At 45.0% G+C, this 26,780-nt stretch overlaps 2 protein-coding genes and 1 long non-coding RNA gene across 3 annotated transcripts in view; 1 reads left to right on the top strand and 2 right to left on the bottom strand.

Annotated features, from left to right (window-relative positions):
• The window catches only part of LOC100626020 (ribonuclease 7), a 1,168-nt gene extending 5 nt beyond the window's left edge, over positions 1-1,163 (top strand). The window contains exon 1 of the mRNA XM_084969341.1: positions 1-1,163. This exon is cut by the window's left edge and continues 5 nt beyond it. Coding sequence (XP_084825467.1) covers positions 96-566 — 471 coding nt within the window. The 5' untranslated portion in view covers positions 1-95 and the 3' untranslated portion in view covers positions 567-1,163.
• Positions 1,164-7,420: 6,257 nt separating this feature from the next.
• LOC146401715 (uncharacterized) lies at positions 7,421-22,176 on the bottom strand. Its single transcript, XR_014810910.1, has 5 exons — positions 17,933-22,176; positions 11,156-11,227; positions 8,740-10,240; positions 8,105-8,691; positions 7,421-7,842 (listed from the first exon to the last, which is right to left on the bottom strand). It is a non-coding gene; the product is annotated as an uncharacterized LOC146401715 (long non-coding RNA).
• A 1,638-nt stretch (positions 22,177-23,814) lies between these two features.
• Positions 23,815-26,779, bottom strand: LOC146401714 (uncharacterized). The gene is made up of 2 exons (XM_084969344.1): positions 24,282-26,779; positions 23,815-23,911 (listed from the first exon to the last, which is right to left on the bottom strand). The coding sequence occupies exon 1, from the start codon at positions 26,489-26,491 to the stop codon at positions 25,868-25,870; it is 624 nt and encodes a 207-aa protein (XP_084825470.1). The 5' UTR covers positions 26,492-26,779; the 3' UTR covers positions 23,815-23,911; positions 24,282-25,867.
• Position 26,780: the final 1 nt, after the last annotated feature.

Raw genomic sequence — 26,780 nt, 5'->3', positions numbered from 1 at the left:
TAGAAGGAGCAGACTTAGGCAGGCTAATTTCCCCCTTCCTGCTCTCTGTCCCCAGAGACCCCAGCCCTCTGTTCTGACGGTTTCCCCTAGGAGAGATGGCACCAGCCAGAGCAGGATTCTGCCCTCTGCTGCTGCTCCTGCTCCTGGGGCAGTGGGTGGCCAAGGACCCAGTCAGTGCCAAGCCCAGACATATGACTTCAGCTCAGTGGTTTGAAACCCAGCACGTGCAGCCCAGACCTCAGGGATGCAACACTGCGATGGGTGCCATCAACAAGTACTCAAAACGCTGCAAAGCCCTCAACACCTTCCTGCATGAATCCTTCTCCAGCGTGGCCACCACTTGTCAGACCTCCATCATAGCCTGCAAGAATGGCCATGAAAACTGCCATCAGAGCCAGAAGCCTGTATCCCTGACCACGTGTAAGCTTACCTCGGGGAGGTACCCAGACTGCAGGTACAAAGAGAAGCAACTGGTTGCTCCTTATATTGTAGCCTGTGAACCTCCCCAGAAAGAGGACTCTGGGAAACTCCAGCTGGTTCCTGTCCACTTGGACAAAGTCCTTTAGGTTTCTAGCCTTCTTCGTGCTTGGGCCATGCCTTAATTCCCTCTCCAGGACTCTGGATCACTCTTATGCCCAGAAGGTTCCCTTCTGACATCTCTTGGGGCCCTTCTTAGCTCAGGCTCCTCTGAGGGGTGTGGAGGGTTGAGGCTGATACCTTAGTCGTCTAAGCTCCAGAAGAGATGGTGTTTCAACTCTTTGTTGCTGTTTTCCCAGGAGCTTACCCCCAGGAAGCTTAGGGGTGTGGGTTCCTTGGTCTGTGCCTCACACATCTCTCCCCTGCCCCCTCTTCTCATGGCACCATGACAAGAAAAGGAAAGAAATGGAAAAGGAGTGTGTGGGATTTATGGAAAGAGTTATGGCTGTCCCTAAACCAGGCCCCTTTCCCAGCTGTGATGTGGTCGTGAAGTGGCCCGAGTTCAGAGAGGCAACCAGAAGGAAAGACGGCCAAGAGTCACCTCTTCATATTGACACAGCATTTTACACCTTTCCCCCTGTGTCCTTTGAGACATAGACTTGACAGGGATCCCTTGCCTTCTTTGCAGATGAGGACGTTGAGACTTCAGAAAGCTTGATTAATTAAAAAGCTTGTCAAGTTGTTAGTAGCAGAACCTGGACTTGAAACCAGGTCTCCTGCCTCTAAATACTTTCTTTACTGCTGGGCAAAAAAGGGGGAGACTTCTGCAGGGGCCAGAGGGAAACTAGGTAAGAGTTCATCCGTGAAGAAATGTACTGAGAGCTCTGAAGAGCTGGTTACCCTGTGTTGGCTGCAGGAAAGGTCATTGGCTCTGTAGCCAAGGGACTATTTATGAGGTGCCCCGGGGATCTTAATTCACTCCCCACCCCCCGACCCCCACCTCTCAGCCCTCCTCCTTCACTAGCCCACTGCTCCCCCGCCCTGGGCCCCAGACTTGACTCTGGCTTGACAGTCTAGGACTGAAGGCCTAGTGTCAGGGGAGTGTCCCAGCTTTATCCCCCTGCTCCAGGATCACATTTCCCTTGACCTCAAGGGACTTCCGTGGCTCAGTGCCTGCTTGTCACAAACAAGCTGGTGGGAGCTGCCAGAGCTTCCTTCCTCTCGATAATGATCTCTCCTGCCTCGGTGCTTCCCTGGCTCTCCGCTCTGGCAGTCCGCCCAGGCCGGAGGGGTTGAGATGTGGAGATGCCATCTCTCCGTCCCCCTGGGCTGCAGAAACCACTTCTCCCTCCCTGGTGAGCAGAGCTGGAGAAGCTGTGGCTTTGGGGTGGCTCCATCCTAAGAGCCTCACCCCCTAGCCCCCTGCCTGGCATTGCCTGCAGCCCTGACAGTCACCAGTCCCTTCTCTCTTCCTTAATCTCAGTCCCAGACAAGCTGTACCACGCCCATGCCTGCCCCACGCCCACCCTACTTCAGCACCGAAATACTACTTTGTCAGACCTTCCTTTCCCAGATGCAGGGGTCTACTACCCATCCCCACATCCCCCGACCCTCCAGTGTTCCTCTATTCCTTACCAGAGTCGGAGTAAGCTTTGGAGCCAGATAAAATTTGGTGTAAATCATGGCTCCCTCCTTTCTGGTTACTGGACCTCCCGAAAACTGCTGAACATTTTTGCTACTATGTTTCCACGTATGGTAGTGATATGACCTACCCAACAGGATTGCAGGAAGATTTAGAAATGACATCTATGAAGCCTTAGTCAGCCCCAGGCACTGGTCGACATTCAATAATGATGGCTAGCAACAGCCCTATCCAGCTATAGATTGCCTTGATAAACATAGACCAAGGCCAACACCCCACTCAGATCTCCTGGAGGGCTTCCTTCTGCTGGAGTGATGTTCATGAGCAGGTTAGAGTATAAGTCTGCAGGCAGAGTCCTGCTAGGTAGGCTGGATGGTTTGAGATGGTAAGAAGAGAGGTAGGGAAGGGATGATGAAAAGGAAGGGGAGCAGAACATTGAACAATTCGAGCAGAATGTGGGGCCAGTATGTTGATGAGTCTTGAAAGTAGAGGGACAATAAATATACTTTCTGACCAAATGCCAAATGACTGAATGGAAAATCTATATATCCTGTGGTCCCTTTACTACACATTTATCATCCTAAATAGATGGTTTTCAACTGAGGTACATACAAAACCAGGATACTTATGGGTAGCTGATTTTTCTTTTCATTGTATACTTTTTCCACAACTCTTTTTATATTCTTTATTGATGATTTTTCTTATGGATATTATGGTCTTGGAAACATCCTCACAAAATTTAAAGTGGCTAAAATTATGCTTTTAATGCATCCTCTCAAAATAAGAATTTCCAAATGTGACTTTTTCTTGAAAGACTCATGATCTAAATAGTATTAAATAACTGAAAAAAATTAAACAAAATTCTAGAGTATCTATGGTAATAGATGGCCTTGGGGAGTACTAACTGGGAAGGTATAGGAGGTAAGCTGGAAATGTTCTATTCTTGATCTGGATAGATCTAGAACTATACCCTTAAGATATATGCACTTTACTGTATGCAAGTTATACTTCAATTTAAAAATCCTTCTGGGAGTTCCTGTTGTGACTCAGCAGTAACAAATCCAACTAGTATCCATGAGGATGCGGGTTCCCTGGCCCTGCTCAGTGGGTTAAGGATCTAGAGTTGCCATGAGCTACGGTGTGGGTCTCAGACACAGCTTATATTCTGCATTGCTGTGACTGTGGCATAGACTGGCAGCTGCAGTCCCAATTCAACCCCTAGTCTGGGAACTTCCACATGCCACAGGAGTGGCTCTAAAACAAACAAATAAATAAAATTTTAAAATAACAAACAAACAGGTAAATAAATAGTATTCATATTATTTATTAAATTACTGTAAATACTTTGGGCTCAATGGAGTTCCCTGGTGGCTCAGCAGGTTAAGGACCCAGTGTTGTCACTGCTATGGCTCAGATCACTGCTTCAGCTGGGATTCAGTTCCTGGCCTGGGAACTTCTACATGCCTCAGGCACAGCCAAAAAATTTCTAAAGTTATCCAACTAATTCATGCTGTTCTGTTATTTATATAACTTCAATTATTATTTATTCAACTAGTTTTCCTATTTTTAAACTATGTGAAAATTCTCAATTTTTTCATATAATATAAACTTTCACAACTATTCATTATTACAACATTTTCCTTTAAATAATAAATGGGCATGTATATTTCCATTAACTGATAGAATCTCAACATTTTTAAAGTTCATAAAGACAATTTCACTTCTGGTTATATTCAGAGTACCCATCAATATTTGAAAGTGATTATTCCAATATTAGCTATGAACCCAAACAAGCTGCCTTGTTTTTATACTGATGTTTTACTGATTTGACAGTCACCCATTCCTTCACATGATCACGATCACAGCCAAGTTCAGGAATGCCAAAAATTATGTTGAAACAAGCATTTGGCTGGTCAGCCTTTCAAAGGCTAAAGTTGAAGTCCAAAACAAATAACAGGTTTGGACCAATTACCAAGGCTGTCTGCATCTTGATACATTCCTACCTGAAGGCTGAAAAATGGGGAAAAGGAGATTGATTTAGTTATGAGATTTCTGTTGTTGGCGGATGGCAGTTTGAAGAGGGGAGGAGGGTGTCCAGGGGCATGTGGTCCTGCCTTATGTAGATGGCTCTAAAGAAAATCGTTTCACATAGGGAACTATATCTAATCATTTGTGTTGGAACATGATGGAGGATAATGTGAAAAAGAAAAGTATGTATATGTATAATTGGGTCACTTTGCTGTACAGCAGAAATTGATGGAACATTGTAAATCAACTATAATAAAAATTAAAAAAAAAAGAAAAGAAAATTGTTTCAACCTGGACCTAAGGAGCAGAATTGGAGTTCAGTAGGGAAAGTAACCCAAGAACTGGAGCTAGTGTGAGCTTGCTTTCCTAGGAGTGAGACTAACTGCGATAGACTAGGTAGGAAACCTCTACATGACCCTAGTTCATGTCCCCAGAGTCTCCATGCTCTGAAGAAAATGACCCATAGACACTATGAAGAGGTCCAGCTGAGTCAATGTGAAGAGAAGGGTCCTAATCTTTTTTTAACTCTTGGCTGTTCCCATGGCATGTGGAAGCCCCCAGGCCAGGGATCCAACCCGCACCACAGCAGCAACTTGAGCAGCAACAGTGACAATGTCAAATGCTTAACTCACTGTACCACAAGAGAACTCCAAAAGGGTCCTTATCTCAAGGGCAGGGTGTAATGCCCTTTAGGCTAGGACCCTTTTCCTCCCATTGAATCAAATGGCCCTTTTTGTAGTGTCTATGGTTCTAGGGGATGACCCTAGAGCTACAGCAGCAGAAAACATACCAATGGCAACAATATCCAGGGAGCCTTCTCTTTAAGAACCTTGGCCCATTTCATCACATTTATCCTATGCTCCTGTACAACTGGGCCTCCAAAAGGGCTCTGAAGGCTTCAGATCCTAATTTTAAGTCCTCCTCCTACCCTCATTCCACCATAGAGGGGTAGAGAGAGCAGTCACAGCTCTTACCAGAACGTTTTGCTCTGCAGGACTCCAGAGCCAGTTAGCTTGGGAGCATCCTTGAGGCCACGAGGGCGTAAGAAAACATTGCTAATGAGGCCTTGTAGGAAGTCCATAGTTCACAAGAGGGGAGGTAATAAAGGATATCTGCCCATCATGGAAATACATATCATGATGGAAAATCCTCTTGACTTAGAGAGATTGGAATTTCCTCATCTATATAAAGGTCACCTATTTCATTGAGTATTATGTAGATTAAGTGTGACAACATATGTAAAGCACTTAGTACCATGGCTGGCGTGTAGGAAAATCTTGAGAGATGCAATCATTTATATTTATTACTGTGATGTCAAATGTCGAGTGGCCAATCTGTGATGGATAGAACTGGCCTAGTGAGCTGGCCTAGTTTCCATGATGGAAGAACAAAGGGTTTAAACAAAGGAGGCCAGATTCCTCAGCCTTCCCTTGCCAAAGAAAATTTCCTGGCTAAGAGTAAATCAGGTAAATTTCAAGGTCAGACGAAAAGAACAGTATGCATTAATTCCTCTAGGTAAAGTCATTTGGAGTGGGCTGGGGTGGGGGCAATGCATTCAGTTAGAGCAAAAAAAAAAAAAAAAAAAAAGGCTACTGAGTATTTCTGTTAAGACTACTTAAGTGTTTTGCTTAAAAAAAAAAATCATCTCTACACTCCATGAATCCAAAGACATGAAGAGAAGGCAGAGGATCTAGGGCCGCTAAAATGTGAAAGTGTCCTCCTTACTAGCTCCTCTCCAAAGGGTTCAATTATCGCAGCAGTTGATGGAGAGAGGGCTCTCATGACATTTCCAACCTCCCCTCCTGAGACATTTAAACAAGTCCTTGGGTAAACTTCCTGTCCCCTCACCTCCTCATGGAAGACCTCTTATACTTCTCCCACCCTCTGATTCAGCTCCATTTCCTAGTTTGTCTTCCATTAACCAAAACCATCACCAGTGGTCCTCCACTGTTTTCCAATGGATTGGTTACCATGGGAAAACATTACAATTGTTACCTTCTGTGGCTTCACATAGAAGCTTAGTTGAAGTTACACATTTAAAACATAAATTGTACACCTGAAACTAACACAATATTGTAAGTCAAGTATTCTTCAATAAAAACAAAAACATAAAACCATCAACTGACCTAGTGCGAATCAGTTCAAATTCCTGCTTGGGCCATGGCATTTAGCACAAGACAGAACTTCCCACCTGCATAGTTTTAGGCTCTTTCAGTAGAATTCATAAAATCATGTTACAAGCAATTACATCCAGTGACCTCAGAGATCATCTAGTCCTGCTCTCTGCATTTTACAAATGAGAGAAATAGGACCCAGGGGACCCAAGATCACATGGCTAGTTTAAGCAAAAATTCAGGTTTCTTGAACCAGTCAGGTGATGTTGACAAAGCAGCATTCTAGTTAATGGTCCCGAATAGATCCCAGACATCCTCCAAGGTCAAACTCACTGTAGATGGCTGGCAAATCAATCTGCAAATGGGCAGATTCCCAAGACTGAAACAAAAGCATGTTCATCCAAAAGAGTGTTCAGTGCCCATGATCCTGTCATGTTTACATTTCTGCCTTTCAGTGCGGACCACATCCCCTGTACCTGAATGCTCACATTGTATCAGTGAGATGGGGGAAAAAACAGCACCCAAGAACTTGATGGTAAACTAATCAAGCATGTCCCTGGGCCATGCCATTGGCTATTGGAAACATAAATAAGGACACGCAGCAAGCAAAGATTTTCACTTCCCATCTGCTGTTTGGGGCCAGGGTGAAAATATTGCACAGATCCCATTTGGTGGACCTCCAGATGGGCCTGAAACATCTGAAATATTTTATCTTTGTTAAGGGTCATCATTCTTTACCCTCAAAGTTGGCACATCCAGGGCTGGGTTTTCATGGTCAGCTAGAGCCTGTAGAACAGCATTTCTCAGGCTTTTCCCTGAAGTGCTAGTCATGGCAGAGGAGAATTGGTTAAAAGATCCAAAGTTGTGCCCAGCAGGCATGACCTTTCTCTGAAGCCTCTTTCTTTCACTTAACTAATATTTATAAAATAGCCAAGTGCATAGATGCTTTATATGTTATCTTAAAATTTCATTTGTGATAATAATGGATCAATATTAATTTCCTGATTTGGATGGCTGTGCTGTGGTTATGTAGGCAAGGGTACTTGTAATTAGGACACAGTTGTTTTTGTATGAAGGAGGAATGAAGCAGTATGTCTGTAACTTATTCTTAAATATTTCAAAAATGTTAATAATTAGGGAATCTAGGTGAAGTATGTGGAGGAGCTCTTTATACTATTTCTGAAACGTATATATTTGAAATTATTTCAAAGCAGAAGCATTTTAAATGATTTTTATAAGAAATTTACTTGGGAGTTCTCTTGAGGTACAGTGGGTTAGGAGTTAAGGATGTGGTGTGGGTTTGATTCCTGGCACGGGAAATTTCACAAGCTGCAGGCTCAGCCAAAAAAAAAAAAAAAAGGTAATTTATTTGAATTTTTCAATATACTCTATCATAGTTTTATTTTATGTAAAAACAATGCTTTAAATTACTTCCTTTCCCCCCTAAAATAGTTTTGGTAAAACTGGGAAAGAAGACATGTATCTTGTGGTTTTGTGTACACTTTGCACATATCTGTATTCAACCTAGAGTAGAAGTGGAGTTCCCGTCGTGGCTCAGTGGTTAACGAATGCGACTAGGAACTTGATGGTAAACTAGTCAAGCATGTCACAGCAACCCAGGATCTGAGCCGAGTCTGCGACCTACACCACAGCTCACAGCAACGCCGGATCCTTAACCCACTGAGCAAGGCCAGGTATCGAACCCACAACCTCATGGTTCCTAATCGGATTCATTTCCACTGAGCCACGATGGGAACTCCAGGCCAATATACTTCTACTCAAGGTTGTTTTTTTTGTTTGTTTGTTTTTTGTTTTTGTTTTTTTTTTTGCCATTTCTTGGGCCTCTCCTGCGGCACATGGAGGTTCCTAGGCTAGGGGTCTAATTGGAGCTGCAGCCGCCGGCCTACGCCAGAGCCACTGCAACTCGGGATCCGAGCTGCATCTACAACCTACACCACAGCTCACGGCAATGCCAGATCCATAACCCACTGAGCAAGGCCAGGGATCGAACCCACATCCTCAGGGAGATAATATCCAGTTCCTAAGCCGCTGAGCCACAACAGGAACTCCCATCTGATTGTTTTTATCATTGATGCCATCCTCCCTGGAGGATCCAAACGCTGAACACAGACTTGAAGAAAGTCGAAAGCCACAAAACCATGTGAGGGGAGCCACATGCCTCCACTCTGGCTGGGCTGAAGCCTACGTCCTCCCCTTCTTGAGGATGGATCCTATAGTCAGGATCAAAGGGAGGCAGTCCACCCACAGAGGCAAGATCGTGGTGGCTCTGTGCTCCCCAAGAAGGTCCCAAAGAACTACACAGTAAAGAAAAACAGACCTGGAAAGAGGCAGGGTCAGCTGCTGGGAACAGAAGGAGGCTTCCCAGGGAGGTCCCATTGTGGCTCAGAGCAGGTTACGAACCTGAATAGTAACCATGAGGATGCAGGTTTGATCCCTGGCCCCACCCAGTGGGTTCAGGATCCGGCATTGCTGTGAGCAGTGGTGTAGGTTGAAGACACTGCTTGGATCTGGCATTGCTGTGGCTGTGGTGTAGGCAGCTTCAGCTCCAATTTGACCCCTATTGTGGGAACATCCTGGCACGGGCCTAAAAAAGAGAAGAAGAAAAAAAGAAGAAGGAGAAGGCTTCCTGGAAGGAGTGCAGCAGCCAAGTTTCCTGCGATAGTGTTCTGAGACTCAGAGTTTAGAAATCAGGACCCAGGACATCTCATGGCCACAGGTCTTCAGAGCCAGGGACCCTTCTTGAAGGAGAATCCCTCTTAGAGAGGTTCCCTGTGGAAGCTTCTGGCCAGGCTCCTGCCTCCATCTGAGACCAACCCAACTCCTCTGGCCTGGCTGTGGACTCGCTGCCAAGACCCCAGGTCCCAGCGAGCAGACCAAGGAGGTTGTTCAGAGAAGCAGGGACAAGGTAGTCCTGCTGTCTTCCAGAGCTGCTCTGGAGCAGGATGCTGCCCTGCAGGCTGCTCATCCTTCTTGCTTTCCTCTGGGCTTTGCCAGCCTGAGCTTGTCTCTACCCAGCTTCCTGGACTTTCATTCTATTTGAATTTTTCTCTTTTCCCTCTTTTCTCTCTCCTGGGGATATCTTTATATATACTCACAAAGTAATTGAAGAGCTGAATATTCACAATCTCAGTCTTTTTTGAGTTCGCACCGCAGTAGTGTTTCACAGCAGAGCTCATCAAATGTCAGGGCGGTAGGGCATCCATGGTTGGGAGTAAGTGCTGCTTCCAGTCACCTGTCCTGGCCCCAGATGGTCCTCATGGATGTATGAGCTGTTTGGCCGAAAGTCAGCAGAACATCTTCTATGCTGTGCCCAGAGAAAAAGAATACTCTCTGCAGCCACCTGCTTCCTGAAGCTAATGTTATACCTTCATTCAGCTTGTCTCTTGGTGAATTTTATTCCGAGGTGTCTGCACCCCAGTCCATCAGCGTTGGCACCTACAGAAAGTGGTGTCAGCACCAGCTCTTCTCACACCTGGTAAGTAACTCATCAGAGCAGCGGAGCTTCCAGCTGGTTACTCATAGCTGAACCTGTCCTCGGACACAACGTCTATGAACAGATCCCACCAGTGCCCTCTGCTGAGGAGCCTGAACCAGTTCTGGATATTCTCATACAGGACCCAAGCAGGGGATCAGAAATTGTATAGCCCATTCTCCTCTTCGCCAGTGTTGGTCATTTGTAGTGGCCCCCCGGCCCCTACAGAGCCCTGCTCTTCCAGAACCCCCTTCTTCCTAAAGAGGCTGCCTCTTGCCTCCAGGAGGCTGCTTGCAGGGAGGAGCCTGACAACTGTACTGGAGGTGGTCCTTTTAGTTCAAAGAGTATTTCAAGCCAGCATATCAGGTGGACTTTTCTGGCCCCCTCACCTGTGCCTCCAAGTCTATCCTGAAAAAACTGGTCTCCACAGGATCATTGATTTCTTTTCTCTTCTTTTCTTTTCTTTTCTCTTCTTTTCTTTTCTTTTCTTTTCTTTTCTTTTCTTTCTTTCTTCTTCCTTTCTTTCTTTCTTTTTGATGGCTGGACCTGCAGCATATAGAAGTTCAGCAGTCAAAATGGAGCTGCAGCTGAGACCTATACCACAGCAACACCGGATCCAAGCCACATCTGCAACCTATACCACAGTTTACAGCAACACCGGATCCTTAATCCACTGAGCAAGGCTGGGATGGAACCCACATCCTCACAGGCATGATGTCAGGTTCTTAACCCACTAAGCCACAATGGGAACTCCTCTACTCCCCTTCTTTTGAGCTACCTTCAGGGTCTTCCTACAGGGCCTCCCCTCACATTCCAGAATAGCTGCTAACACTTAGATGTTTCCTCTTACTTCATACTGTTAGAACTAGGGGGGTTTATTGGAAATTACTTCACGGAAACTCTTTGGGTTACAAATATGAGGAGACTGGGAGGACCAGAGTGATGATTCTATTCAACACACGGTTCCCAAGTGTCCCTCTGAGTTATTCATATGCCTGGCACTCTAGAGATAGAGAAGCACAAAAGGACCCGATTTCTGTCCCATGAGTCCACTATCTATTTGAGGAGACTGGATACACATGTAAGAGTTGAATAACAAGAAAAGTGGTACATAATTGGGCACCCAAATGAGTGGTACCAGGGGTTAATGCTGAAGGAGGTTATTTTCAGGAGGGATACACCTGAAGTGGAATTGTACAGGAGGTTCATGCATGTGGTCATGAGCAAGCTCATAGGATCAAGCTGAGCTCTGAAGGATGAGTAACATTTGAGGGAGGGCTCTCGGGGGAGAGAGAAAACAAAACAGTATTAAATTTGAAGAAAGCAAAACACAGCCAGGAGAAAAAGAGACCAATCGATTAGAACAGAATTTGGTCACAAGGAGACGGTCAGCCCATAAGGTAACTATCAGGAAAGCAGTGAAGCAGAGAGGGAACAACATAACTTTGGAACCAGACCTACCTCATTTTCAATCCTGGGTCTGCCACTTACTGCATCTGTGACTTTAACCTCTCCAAGCCTTAGTTTCCTTTTCTATAAAATGGAGATAACAACATGGAACACATGATATTTTTTTGCACATAGAATTGCATATAAAGCACAAGGCCTTGGCACACAGTAAGCACCTTTTAAGTGATGACCATAATCCTTAACATAGTACCTAGCCCTGTGCCAAGCACACATTACATGTCCAGTAAATGGTGGTTAGTAGTATTCCTTTCCTCCTATTGCTGTGCTAACCCAGCCCTAAAGTAACCTATCTTGTGTTATCCTGGCTGACTTTAGGAAAGTAGTAAATGATACACTCAAGGAAACTGGCCCTGCAATGTCAAGGAAAATGTTTAATACCCCCACACCACAGTAGCCATTTTAACATCTCATCATACTGCATTGAATATATAATATATATACATTTCTCATTCAATTTCATTCTTGCAGAAATGTATCTGAAATGATTTTAAAACTTTTACTTCTGGGAGTTCCCTTCGTGGCGCAGGGGAAATGAATCTGACTAGGAGCCATGAGGTTGGGGGTTCCATCCTTGGCCTTGCCTATCGGGTTGCCGTGAGCTGTGGTGCAGGTTGCAGGCTCGGCTCCACCTGGCATTGCTGTGGCTCTGGCGTAGGCCGGCAGCAGCAGCTCCGATTAGACCCCTAGACTGGGAACCTCCACATGTCATGGATGTGGCCTTAAAAAAGACAAAAAACTTTTACTTCTGAAATTATTTGATTCCAAGGACTTTGGCATTGGCACTTCCCCTTCTGCCACCATAGTGTCGGGCATTCCTGTAAAATGAGAAAAATCTAACCTAAGATAATTTCCAAATGTAATAAACTTCTTATGGGGGCCAAATTCCAAAATAAGTGACATCAACTTTACGTTACTGTGGTAGCAGGTAAGTAAATATTTTAAATTTGATTTTATATTTGACTTTTCCTATATTGGAGCCAATGTGTTTTTTTCCTAGTCTCAAATATTGTAGGCCCTTGAAAACCTCCCAGACCCTAGACACTGGGCTTCTGGTGCCTAATGGATAAACAGCCCTGAGACTGTGGCAGTTGGGAAGACTTGTGATAAATAACTAGGGTCAACTATACAATGGAAGGAACCCCTTCCCCAGGCCTCCCTGAGTGGGGTGGCCAGCTGCAGGGTCAGCACCTACTTGAGGAAAAGCATGTTTGCAACTTAATTGGATTCAGAGCTTGCAAAGTCTGTGGTCAATCATCTTTGTCGGCATATGCCAACCCAGGGCTCCTGTTGCTATCCCTACCCTCTCACAAAAAAAGCCCAGAGGCTTAGGTCTGCAACTGTTAATGAATAATCACATGGTAATCCTTCCATCCCAACGGAAAAGGCTTAGATGTGGGCCTGCAAAAGAGAAATGACTTCCTGGATTAAATATATGTGTGTGTGTGTGTATTTATATATAAATATATATATATATTTGCTCTCTGAGGCCCAAGTCAACTGCTTGCTGGACAATGTTCTCCTGGATTCAAAAATCAATATTTTATTAGTTTTATGGAGAGAAGTTCAGGAAAAGATCCCTACTATGAAAAGAGTGAGTTCTGTGGATAAGCCAGGCTCCACCTTGGATCTAAAGGGGCAGACATCTCAGAAGCTTCCCATCTGGCAATGCAGATCATAGGCGCCTAAGTGATTTTTGCCGCTTTGAAGAGCATTTTATCTCAAAGGTAGTGACACTGCACAGAGGTCAATGTGCTGGGTAGGGCTCAGCACAGGCTGGAGAGGCTGTAGCCAAAGAAAGATGCCCCACTTCAATTGTTTGTTTCCGGGAGTTCCCATCATGGCGCAGTGGTTAACAAATCCGACTAGCAACCATGAGGTTGCGGCTTCGATCCCTGGCCTTGCTCAGTGGGTTAAGGATCTGGCATTGCCGTGAACTGTGGTGTGGGTTGCAGACACGGCTTGGATCTGGCATTGCTGTGGCTCTGGCATAGGCCAGCGGCTACAGCTCTGATTAGACCTGCAGGAAGCAGCCCTTAGAGAAGGCAAAGAGACAAAAATAAATAAATAAATAAAAATTTAAAAAAATTGTTTGCTTCCTCCCTTGACAACTGTTGCAATACTGCCAGTATTATAATTCACTAAATATATATGTATGCACTTAGTTCAAATCTTTCTTTGAAAATGAAACTAACATCATATTTCAAACAATACCAGGGTCACCTAATAAACAGAAGTAAAAATAAATTGAATGAAAGTCATCTAATCTTCAAAAATTCTATCCAGATCTAGCTCTAAGCTGAAAACTCAGCCTGAGGTCTGAGGTGTCTCCTAGGAAAGGGGGGAGAAAAGAAAAGAATTTACTCTCTTGCTCTAAATTTCTTGCTCTGACTTTCTTCTAAACGTCAGAAGGATTATAAAAGATTATTTTATTTTATTTTATTTTTTGCCACAGCCGAGGCATGTAGAGGTTCCTGGGCCAGGAATCAAACCTACGCTGCAACTGAGACCTGCACCACAGCTGTGGCAATGCCAGATCCTTAGCCAGCTTTGCCAAAAGGGAGTTTCCTAGAAGAGAATTATTGAAGGTGATGTTAGGTAACACTTAAATCACAGACACATTCAATATGCCCTGCCTCTGTGGCAAACACTTTCTCCTTCCCTTTTCAGCCTGGCACTAGACCAAAGGGACGGTTTGAGAGTCAGGAAGACCCAGCCCCTACTCTGCCACTCATTTGGTGGCTTTGGGAAGGGTACTTGCTCTTTTAGGACCTCTAGCTCTTTCATCTGTAGAATAGAGTTGATTGAGATGGTCTCAAAAGAATTTTCTGCTCTGACCCTCTAACATTCCAAGATTTTCTCCACTAGGGCTATCAGCCTGGGAAAGAACCCAACACATCATGCTGCTTTGCTGGCTGGAGCAGTGGAAGTGATGGTTTTTCTAGCTTTGGTGTGAAACTGGACCACAGAACAGAGACGAATTAGCCTGACAGCACCACCTTAATACTGTCTTTCAGAGGAGTTCCCGTCGTGGCTCAGTGGTAACAAACCTGACTAGTATCCATGAGGACTCCGGTTTAATCCCTGGCCCCACTCAATGGGTTAAGGATCTGGCGTTGCTGTCAGCTGTGGTGTAGGTCATAGATGAGGCTCAGATCTGGTATGGCTGTGGCATAGGCCGGCAGCTGCCTACTTAGCCTGGGACCCCTACTTAGCCTGGGAACTTCCATATGCCACGGGTGTGGCCCTAAAAAGCAAATAGATATATATACTCACTTTCAGGAATGACTGAGCTAGCCTGGGAGAGCAGGGTATGGATCCTTTGCCAACTCTTCTTCCAAGATTAGTTTCCTTTTGTGTTCTGACTTCTCAGAGTTTCAAACAAGAAACACGGGATTGTGGAAAGAATAGGGGCTTGAGAAGCATTGATTAAAATCCTGCGTTTGACAGTCTGTGTGATGATGGGCAATTTCCTTAACTTTTCTGAGTTTCAGTTTGCTCATGTATAAAAAAATTAATCTTACCTCATGAAACGCTTGTGAGGGAAAAACAGTATCAGTATTTATTGGGGGCATAAGAATGTGCATTATCTGCTGGGACCAAAGAATAAAATGCCAGTAGTGTTCTTAAATATCTGAGGCTGCAGGGGCCTGGCAATAATGGACTTAAGGTATGAAATTCTTAGACGGGCTATCAGGGTGTCCCTATGGTGACATACTCACCCACCTCCCACTTCCTTTGTGTCATCGTGCCCCTTGGGAGAGATGGCACCAGCCAGAGCAGGATTCTGGCCTTGGCTTCTGCTGCTCCAGCTGCTGGGGCAGCGGGTGGCCAAGGACCCAGTCAGTGCCAAGCCCGGACACATGACCTCAGCTCAGTGGTTTGAAACATGCAGCCCAGGCCTCAGAGTTGCAAAGGAAAGAGGGCAGGAGAATCTGTGCTGAGTTCCTTGTACTGGAGCAAAAGAATGTGTCTGATTTTGCTTTGATAAAAGACCTGCTTTCCTGATTTTTGTGTTACTTTTCAGGGAAATTATGGAGGTTTGGAAACCCCTCCTTATCTCTAAGAAGCCTCAGCATCACGTGTCCTTAGGTAGAAGGGAGGGTAGCACCTTTGAGCAGCCTGGTGCCTCCTGCCTTCCTGCCTCCTTGAGAACCGCCTTGTGGCCCCATGTCACATGAAGGGGAGCAAGGCTGAGCCCCAGGATGCCAGTCAGACCCGATGCTAGAGCCCCTTGTTTATGCTCATGACCTAACCTCATGCCTTAATGGTATGGCCCACGGCAGAACTTCAGACTTCTGAAGTGGATTTCCCTGCACAGGACCTTCTAAGAATCTTGAAGGAGCTGTGCTGAAGGAGCATTTTTTTTTTCCTTTCTTTTTAGCGCTGTGCTTCCCGGGTTAGGAGTCAATCAGAGCTACAGCTGCCAACCTATGCCACAGCCACAGGGACGCAGGATCCAAATCACATCTGTAACCTATGCCACAGCTTGTGGCAATGAACCCGCATCCTCATGGATACTAGTTGGGTTCTTAACCTGCTGGGCCACAATGGGAACTCCAAGGAGCAACTTTATATGCGATCTGCCATAGACTACCACTTTTATAAAAATACAATAAAATAAATTACTAGAAAAAATGAAATAGAACATATAAAAACACAAGGCAAATTTCTTTTTAATTTTTTATTTATTTATTTTTGTCTTTTTGCCATTTCTTGGGCCTCTCCTGCGGCATATGGAGGTTCCCAGGCTAGGGGTCTAATCGGAGCTGTAGCCGCTGGCCTACGCCAGAGCCACAGCAATGCAGGATCCAAGCCGCGTCTGTGACCTACACCACAGCTCACAGCAACGCCGGATCGTTAACCCACTGAGCAAGGGCAGGGATCGAACCCACAACCTCATGGTTCCTAGTCAGATTCATTAACCACTGCGCCACGATGGGAACTCCCAAAATTTTTTATTATTAGATTCAATGATCATAAAATCAGTGTATCAAGTTGGAATAAATTTTCTCAATGCTTCCTCTCAATTCCTATACTTGTCATGACAGATATACACAGGAGAATATACACATATAAGTTAAATGCTAACATATGACACACATGCCCATACACCCACACACACACAGAGGGACACATACTCACACATGTGCATGTGTGCACACAGCACAAACACACATATACAAGTACACACCCTCAACAATAAAGCAGCCACTCTCCTTCCCTCTTCTGACTCTGCCTCCCCCATACACCTCCCTTCTTATATTTAGAAAGATATTTTCCTGCACAGACTAAGGAAAGGAGGATTGGTAAAATGTGAAGTGGCAGGAAGAGCAGAGAATCCCAAAATTCCAACTCCCAGACCCTTCTCTGATTTCTAGAAAGAGATCCAAGGTAGAGTTTCCTGTTACCTACCACACCCACACTATCCTACCCTAAATATAGCTTCCCCCACAGCATTGAGGCAGCCCTGCCATGCCACGCTCTGCCCATCACTATCACTATCTTGCCCACCCTGTGTTTCTAACCAAGGAATGCATGGTCAGAAATGAGAGGGAAACAACATCCTTTTACCCCTCTGGCTTCTCCCCAGAGTCGTGGGCAGGCTCCACTTCCTCTGTCTGCACCTTAAATTATGGTGTTTCTCAGGGTCCTTTTCTTAGCTTTCTTTTCTTCTCATGCTGCACTGGCTTGATATAGTTGCATTGCTTCAACTGTCATTTACCTTCTCCCCAAAGCATCTCTCCAACCCTGATCTCCCAAGTACCAGGCACATATATTCACCTCCCTACTGCTATTAGCCCACTCAGTGTCCTGCAGACATCTTAACAAAAATACTCAGAACCAGGCTCAGATCTGCTTGGCTGCCAAACTTGCCCTTCTTCCTGCCATCTCTCGGTCTTATTTGTGTGTGTCTGTGTGTGTGTGTTTAGGCATGTGGAGGTTCCCAGGCTAGGGGTCAAACTAGAGCTGTACACCACAGCCACAGCAACGCAGGATCCAAGCCGCATCTGCAACCTGCACCACAGCTCACAGCAACACCAGATCCTTAACCCACTGAGCGAGGCCAGGGATTGAACCTGAGTCCTCATGGATGCTAGTCATGTTAGTTAACCACTGCACCATGATGGTAACTCCTCTCAGTCTTAATTAGGGGAAACATCACAGCCAATCATTCAAGGTCCTAATCTAAGAGACACCTGTGTCTATTCATTCTTCTTAGCTTGCTTGTTCTCCAGTAATTCTCCATCTATTCCAGGTACCACCTTAAGAGGGCATACAAGTTCTTGGGTTTTCTTTTTCCCAAATATCATTCGGTTCCTAACATGGGTCCAACACACATTATGGCTTTGGAGGGGCTGTGATTTGAGGCTAAACAAATCAAGTGGTTGTAAAATCAATGATTTACTAGCTTAGGAGGGGGAAAAAAGCATTCCTTTAAAACACAATAAAACAACAACAGAAGAGTATAAGGAATCAATTGATCCTGTAACATTTTTCTCTAATCTCCCCCAGGGTTTCATTCATCCTAACCTAAAGTTTGTTCTCTGTTAAATGTTAATATTGGCAATACATGTCTCTGACATAATATTATATCTGTGACCAGAGTCAGGCAACACCAAGAGAAATTAAACCACTCAATATCTGTAAGAGTCTGTGGCTCCAGAAGATGGGAAGAGTGTGGAAAGAGGGAGTTTCCATTGTAGCTCAGTGTCAACAAACCTGACTAATATCCATGAGGATGCAGGTTCAATCCCTGGCCTTACTCACTGGGTTAAGGATCCAGCGTTGCTGTGAGCTGTGGTGTAGGCCAGCAGCTGCAGCTCTGATTCGACCCATATGCCATGGGTGCAACCCTAAAAAGACAAAAACAAAAACAGCGTGGAAAGAATACAGACTAGAACGGATCCTTAAATAGATTAATTATATCCACACAAGTGGTATAGCAACCTGGGTAGGAGTTTCTGACTTCCGTGTGTAGGCTGAAGAATTAGATGGAGTGTAACTTGAATCTAGGAGCCATGGCCCATCCACATCACCCATAAAACAGGGCCCAGTGGGAGAGTTGGGGGCCTGAGAAGAGCTTCCCAAAAGCCTTGGGACAAAAATCCCTGCTGGTTATACTCTCTGAGCCACTGAGAATGTGTTTCCAAAAAGTCACTCAGGAGGGAACTCCTCAGATATTTAGGATGACATAATTATTTCCTGGTGGGTAAGTTTTAGTATCTATAAAAGATTTTAATTAAGTATAGAAATATTTAAGAGAATCAAATACATAGCATTAATATGTTTCTATTGAGGAATTTGTAGATATTTGGTATTTTAGATATTTGCAGTATTTAAGAGCATTTAGTCTGTTATAGAAACCAGTTGAACTTGTGATTCTAAGTTAAAATGTGCAATTAATTTACATGTGTGGTTTGAAATAGAATTTTCTTTTAAAATCAGTTTTGGAACATTTAAGAAAACTTAGAAATTGAATCACCATCTTCAAATATTATCAGATTTCTAAGAGTTATTTTAGGTATTCAGGCATGTGTTGTTGGTTATCTCAGATGATCAAATTACTTTGCAAGGACATGGAATATGTTAAATTTATAAGGTATATTTTTTAATATTAAAGGAGTCTTATTAACCATTTATAAATGGTACCAAACAGTCATCAAATACAACCATTTAAAGTGATTATTAAAATATACTCGTTTGTAAGTTAAACATAAAAGCCTAAGGAAGAACTGAGCTTCTGATTTGCATCTTTAACATAAGAACATAAATTTAAAAAAACTAAAGTAGCCCTCCAAATTTTTTTTCTGGGCATAAAGAAGCCATTTCAAAAATTTACATTGACATTGCAAGACCAGTCCATTTTCTGCACTGTTTTCACCTACACAACACGTAGTATCTTTGGTGATAGTGTTTCCTGGTGTTCCCTGTTTGCTGGTTTTACTGAGCCTTCAAAAGGGAGAGTGGCCTCTGATGATGAAAGAGTCTCAGGCTACAAGCACCAGGCTAGCAGTGGTAGCACCGGATCTCAACCCAGAATGTCTCTCTCCTCAGCTCCCTCCTTCCTCTGCATTGTGCCCTCTCCAGGGAGGTTATTTGCTGACTTGAAGAAGGTTTCCCACTGCACTCTGGAGGAACTGAGAAAGGGGAGCAGGGATTCCCTGAGGACAGTGTGTTAGTGACAGAGGAATTCAGCAAAGTATACTTCAGGTCAAAGTAAAACTCAAAAGACTGTGTAGCCAAGTCTCTATTACTCAATAGGGACTTTTCCTCCTTGGCCAAACTTGTAGTTTTGAGCCTACATACTTCCAAGTAAGGTGGCTTAAAAAAACAAAAAACAACAAACAACAGATTGTTAAGCAACTGGTTCCTCCAATATATCAGGCTGCTTGCCTGGAAGTGTGTGTGTGTGTGTGTGTGTGTGTGTGTGTGTGTGTGTGTGTGTGTGTAAACACACATATGTTCATGGTGGGGAGGAGAGGTTATGTTAGTGGAATTAGGAGTGCTATATTCCACCAATTACAGAGTCTTTGGGGACCACATGAAGTACGAATACCTTTTGGCAGAAATGAAAAACAAGATAATATAACAAGTACTTGGAATCGATCACCTAGGTGCTGTGTTTGGCTCTGGAGCATTCCAATGCATAGGATAGAGTATTGAACGTTTTGTAATAAAGGTCATGAGAACTGGTGGAATATGGGCAGAGAAGTGAAAGTAGAAAATGAACACAGAAAACAAGATGTCAAGGAACTAGAGTTTGTACCCACCTGCTTAGCAGTTCTAAAGATTGGGGGGTTGGGGTTGGGGATGGAGGTATGACTTCATGCTGCTGTAATTCCCAGATTGCCTGCCCCTGGAGGCCCTGCTGGGAGTCTGCCAATGAGAGCTCCAGCTGCCACTAGATATACCTGGCACATTTAGGTCTTAGTAAATGTAATTGAACAAAGTTTGTTCTCAGGAGCAAACAAATGGGGCAAGGAAAACATACAGATCACAACTCTGGAGAGATTATAAAACAATTTATTTTAAAACTCTCTCATTATACTTTAAAATTTCCAGAGAGGGGGTATTTACAACCTATGGAGATGGTCTGTGCCATTTTCTGGCAGCTCTAAATATCAAAAATTCTCCTATATAGAACCTAATCTATATATCTGTCACTGAGGCAATCCACTGATGCCTTATCACTTTGAGCCACCATTCAGAATAAATCCAATTCCTCTTCATGTTCAACTTTTTAAATATTTTCAGAGTGTTTCATGACCCTTGCCCTCCAAAAGTGCATCATCATACAATAACATGGGCTATAAAATGGCTCCTACTGTTTGATCCAATAATTCCACTTGGTAAAATATGCTAAACAGAAATAACTCAAAGTGAGGAGGAGTACTTTTGGGCAATGTGTTTATACTTTTCTTTGTGTAACCAAAAAAAGTTTAGAAATAATACGAATTCCCCAAAATTGAGAGTGACTAAACAAATGATGGGGCAACTACTGATAGTGCTTTAACTAAAGCATTAAGTCACCACTTAAACTGAAGACAAACACACAAAAATTATATTCACATATGGAAATGTGTGTGGGCAATGCTACATGAAAGAAAGAGAACATAAAACTGTATTTTCAGGAGTTCCTATGGAGTTCTACTCTATTGGCAACTTTCAAATAATCAATACAGTATTATTAACTATAGTTTTCATACTGTATGTTGTATCCTCATGACTTGTTTATTTTATACCTGGAAGTTTGTATCTTGTGATACTTTTCACCCATTTCACTCCCTGCCTCTGGCAAGGAAACAAGCAATCTGTTCTCTGTACCTATTAGCTTAAAAAAAAAAAAAAAAATCCAGAAGTTCCCGTTGTGGCTTAGTAAGTTAAGAACCTGACAAATGTCTGTGAGGATGTAGGTTCGATCTCTGGCCTCAGTGGGTTAAGGATCCAGCGTTGCCACAGATGCAGCTCAGTAGGCCTGCAGCTAAAGCTCAGATTCAATCCCTAGCCTGGGAAATTCCCTATGCCACTGGTGCAGCCCTAAAAAGGAAAAAAAAAAAAAAACCAACAACACACATATAAGTGAGATCTCATGGTATTTGTCTTTCTCTGACTTGATACACTTAGCATAATCAATATCCATCAAGATCCATCCTGTGCTGTTGCGAACAATTAAGATTTCATTCTCTTTATGGCTGAATAATAGTTCATTATATATACACACCACATTTTCTTTGTCCATTCATCTGTCAATGAACTGTTTCTGTAGCTTGGCTTATTGTAAATAATACTGCAATAAACATGGAGATACATATATCTTTTTGAACTATTGTTCTCATTTTCTTTGGACAAATACCCAGAAGTGGAACTGCTGGATCATATGGAAGTTCTAATTTTTTGAAGAACCTCCATATTGTTTTCCATAGGAGCTGCCCCCTATGTTTGCCTTTAATTCCGCGCTGTGTATTTTCCACTTGCAAGTTTCCACTGACAGACAAAGAACTTGTGAGGGCTAAGTCCAGGAAAAAAGGAAAACTAAGCAGAGGAGTCCACACCTTGACCTTCCCATCCCCTCCTCATTTCTACCTCTCACTTGTTCCCATCACCATTTCTATTATATGGGGATTTCTGCTCTCCTTGCAGTCTTCACCTGGATTGGTGACATCTTCTGTGACCTAGTTAGACACTATCTAGGATACAATAGCGACCAAACAGACAAGGTCCTTGACTTCATGGAGCTTATTTTCAAACAATGTGTGTGGCAGAAGTGGGCCTATTATGAGAGACAGGAAGTAACCAAAGAAATGAATATATAATCAAATAGACATGAACCTTGTGAGGAAAACAAAACAAAAAGCATACATTGTTGGGAGGAACAACAGGTAAAAGACCACTTTAAATCATGCTGGGTCAGGGAAGGCATTCAAGAATGTAGCACTTTAGGAGTTCCCGTCATGGCTCAGTGGTTAACGAATCTGACTAGGAACCATGAGGTTGCGGGTTCAATCCTTGCCCTTGCTCAGTGGGTTAAGGATCCGGCATTGCTGTGAGCTGTGATATAGGTCGCAGGCATTGCTGTGGCTCTGGCGTAGGCCGGTGGCTACAGCTCCGATTTGACCCCTAGCCTGGGAACCTCCATATGCCGAGGGAGCGGCCCTAGAAATGGCAAAAAGACAAAAAAAAAAAAAAAAAAAAAAAAAAGAATGCAGTACTTTAGCTGAGACCTGAAGGATGAGCCACTCTCTAGAATTGTGAAGCGAAGCCTCTAGGCAAAAGGAAAAGAGAGTAAGAAGGCCTCAAATTGGGAATAAGCAAGGCCTGTGTGAAAACTGCAAGATGGCCACCATGACTGGAGGATCACTAGTGGCTTCTCACATTAGGGGAGTGGTAAGAGGTGAGGCCGGAGAGACAGGAGTAGAGGAGTTACAATGCAAATGGGAGTCCATTAGAAGGGGTTGATGTGATTGGTGTTTTTAGAAGATTATTCTGGCAAGGGTGCAGGGAATGTCTCCTCAGGTGGCCAGAGTGGAGCACGTAGATCAGTATGGAAACTAATGCACTAGTGCATTCTGTGCTGGCAAGATGGTGGTGGTATGGGCTTTGGTAACAGCTAGTTCAGAGAAGACAAGCTGTAAATGCTTAAAGGAATATTAATAAAACCAAAACTAAGGGGAAATTTAAAAAATAGAAAAATATATGTATATAAAACACACAGATTTCTTATCCTAAAATAACTAAGTTTTGCAGTTCTCGAGGTGGCTTAGCAGGTTAAGGACCCAACTAGTATCCATATGGATGCAGGTTCAATCCCTGGCCTTGCTCAGTGGGTTAGGGATCCCATGTTGCTGCAAGCTGCAGCTTAGGTCACAGATGCTGCTCAGATCTGGCAGCTGTTGCTGTGGTGTAGGCTGGCAGCTACAGCTCTGATTGGACACCTAGTCTGGAAACTTCCATATGCTACAGGTACAGCCCTAAAAAAATAAATAAGTAAAATAACTCAGGTTTGTCCCCCACTTTCCTTGGAAGGCATGAGTAACAAGAACATGTTTTCTCAAGTCTGTCCCCTCCTGTACCCCAAATTCCCCTTTGTGGTCCTTACCTTGAGGCATGGAGCTCAGCAGAGCCCTAGTCTCTGCTACTTTCCAAGGCGACAATTAGTGAGCTGTCTAAAGCTTCAACCCTATATGGAATGGCTATTACATCTCTTGGTGCACATAAGCCAGGTAATAAACATTACAGACACAAATGTTTCTTTCACCATCTCTCATGTTGATATTACACTACTTCTCCATGAGAACCATATTGGAAGTTTCCTGGGGATTATTTTAACTGTTACTTATTCTAGAACAAATCTAGGGGAAAATGGTTTCAATTTCTGACCTATAGTGACATATTTATCACTTTTAAAAACTCTTAGCACTGGCTACTATGAAAATAAAGTTAACACTTTTTAACATGATGGGTAGGTGGTGGAAAAGGTGATGTAGTGTTCAAAGCGCTTCTTTAATGGACGCTTGACAGCTTAAATGAAACCCTATAACATGGTTGTTGAGAATGAAGGCTCTGGTGTCAGACAGCTTGGGTTTAAATCCTGGCTTCTCCACTCACTGTGTAGTTTACAGCAAGTTTTTAAATTTCTGTTTTTTTCCGCCTTTTTTTTTCTTTTTCTTTTTTTTTTAGGGCTGCACTCGCAGCATATGGAACTTCCCAAGCTAGTTGTCCAATCAGAGCTGCAGCTGCTGGCCTACACTACAGCCACAGCAACACTGTGGGATCCTAGCCACATCTGTAGACTACACCACAGCCTATGGTAACGTCTGATCCTTAACCCACTGAGCAAGGCCAGGGATGAAACCCTCATCCTCATGAATACTAGTTGGTTCATTGCCACTGAGTCATGACAGGAAACTCCATGATTTTAAATTTTGATAAGCCAGAATTTCGGAGTCGTGGCTCAGTGGTTAACGAATCTGGCTAGCATCCATGAGGATGCAGGTTCCATCCCTGGCTTTCCTTGCTCAGTGGGTTAAGGATCCAGCATTGCTGTGAGCTGTGGTGTAGGTCACAGACACGGCTCAGATCTGATGTTGCTGTGGCTGTGGTGTAGGCCAACGGCTACAGCTCCTATTCAACCTCTAGCCTGAAAAAAGAGTCAGAATTTCATCTGTCAAATGGGAGTTTAATAAACTCCAAAGAATCTGAAGTTGGTGAAATATAGTGAGAACTGTTTGTGAATGCACAAGAGAACTTCTAAGCCTGCTCTATTCCCAGCCTCTAATCTCTCCATTATAATCTGTCCACTTCATATCTCCCCCAAATGAACACATCAACACACACTCCCTTGTAGAGACACACACACCAACCACACACACACACACATCCACTCTTAGGTAAGGGCTTGCATTCTTGGAGAAACTAGCATTTAACCACTATAAGCTACCTTACTTAACAAAATAAACCTTTCTAAATTAGCACAGATTAAAACTCCCAGAAAGGAATAACTGGATCCCAGATCCCAAATCCAAAATCCCTCACCCCATAAGCTCAAAAACTTTCAATGACTCCCTTTTTCCCAATGGGGGGAAAAAAAGCTCCACTCCTTTTTCCCCCCAGGAGTTACTCCTATAGCCAGCTTAATTTATATGCCACTTCCCAGTTGTGGGTACCTTTGATTCTACCACCTGTTCCCCAATTTGCTTGAGTATAAAGAATGTAAGACTTGGTGAGGTAAGGTTCAGATTTTCAGTCAACACGGGTAGTGGATGAGCTGTGTTTCAAACAAGTGAATAAAGTTGACAATATATCCTCAAGAAAGTTTCCTAAATTCTGGCCTCAGTAACCAGCCTCTGGGCAGCATTTACAGAGCCGACACCAGGGGGTAGCAAAATCTCGCTCTCACGGTTCTCAGCACTAATTATAGGGAAGCTGGAGAGTCTGGAGGACTAGAGGGCCCATAAACCATTGATGGAAAAGAGCTCCAGCTCCCTGCCTCTAACTCTGCTGGGAAGATGGTCACTGAGGTTTGCTGCCCTAGATTATTTTTTGACGCTGTGGAGCAGAGGAATCTTCTTGCTTTCAAGAAGAATGAACACTTTCTCTCTCTTCTTTTCCAGACCCCGTGGAGTGGAGAAAGGGTGGAGGTTAGCATCCTGAGGAGGTGAGAGAAGAAGCCCAACACCTAGGCGACCCCCGCCCCTTTCCCCCAATTCCACTCCCCCCCACCCCACCCCACCCCTGCCTCTCCAAAGACTGCCCTGAGGCTCTGGCCTCCTGGCTTCGTAGGAACTACTGTATCCACTGCACGACGTTTTCCAAACGTCACCCTCCAGCCCCGCAGCGGCACTTGCCTTCAAGTCCACTGCGGAGTCTATTCGGCTTTCCGATCTTCTCAAATGTCCACCCTTTGGAAGCGCCCCTCCCCATGTTCCCCACCCTTGCAGGGCTTCCCGTTGCCAGCTCAGAGGAGAGGCAAGGCATCTCCCTCCTATGCCTAAGGCTCCCCTAGGCCTCCTGGGGGACCCTCGCCAGGGCTTCGTTTCCCATCCAGACGCAGCGGAGGATGGTTGAAGCTAGAACTTTCTTAACTAGCCTGCTCCTTTGTCTACTGCGTCAGATAGCCATCCCCATCGCCCGGAGCCCTAGCGGCCTTGGGAAACTCTCTAACGCCACCCCACAAGAAGGAAGGGTCTGGCATCCAGTATTGGATCACGGGGCTGAATGAGGATCCGGTGGCTTCCCTCTGCTAACTAAGGGAGAGATCGGGGATGCGGAGGGCAAGGGGCAGCGAGGAAAGAACTCAGAAAACGTCCCCCGGAGTGCACGCCTTAAGTGGAGGATCCTGATCCTGGGACCCTGCGCGCATTCAGCCTGGACGTCCACTCCCCTCCTCAAGCCTTCACCCCAAGCCTTCACCGCTCCCAAATTCCCCCACGCCCCCGCCCTCCCCAGGCAGCACAGAGGAGCCCATTGTCGGAGCCCGAAGGCTCGAGGCTGGAGGAGATGGGAGGGGAAGGAGGAGGGCGGACAAGTCCCTGGAGAGTGGGAGGAATCCCCCGATTTTCCTGTCCTCTGTTCCACCGGAGGCGGGCAGGGGCCTGGGGGATGGGAGAGGGGGGTCTCTTCTGAACTCCAGGAGCTGCCGAAGTCTGGCAACGGAGGGGAGAGGAGATTCCCGGGCGAGTTAGAATCTAGAGGCTTCCGGCCACCAAAAGGCTCCAGGCCTAGGCTGGGGACCCCAGGGAATTCACGCACGCTCCAGCCTTTGGACTGTCCCTTGGGGAGACTAAACTGATCCCTTAGGGAGCGCGGCGGTGGCGGGAAGAGGGGCATCCTCGGCGGGACGGGCCTCCGAGGGTCAGGGTCCGGGCTACGGACTGGAGGGCGGGGCGGAGAAGGAAGAGAGTTGCGGGAGAGCGGTGCAGATCCGCTGGGGGCGTCGGGGGAGAGGCCAGAAGCTCCGCGCGGGAGTGGCAGTCCCGACAGGGGGTCCAGCGCGGAGGCAGAGGCGGGCACTGAAGGGCGGGGCGGGGAGGGGCGGCCGTCTCGACCCTCCCTGGCGGGGCCCCGCGGCCTGGGAGCGCGAGCGGGCCGAGCCGCCACCGCGGCCGGAGCTGTCCCC

Source organism: Sus scrofa, chromosome 7 (assembly GCF_054392235.1).
Source record: "Sus scrofa isolate SSC_HxYL_T2T_F1_AM1 chromosome 7, Sscrofa_HxYL_maternal_Yorkshire_Landrace_v2.0, whole genome shotgun sequence".
NCBI lineage: Eukaryota > Metazoa > Chordata > Mammalia > Artiodactyla > Suidae > Sus > Sus scrofa.
The sequence above is the reverse complement of the archived record's forward strand: the minus strand, read 5'-3'. Positions and strand labels throughout refer to the sequence as shown.

What these genes read in the sequence shown, in the direction of transcription:
- LOC146401714 (XM_084969344.1), bottom strand. Translation starts at nt 26,491, where the DNA reads ATGCCCCTCTTCCCGCCACCGCCGCGCTCCCTAAGGGATCAGTTTAGT.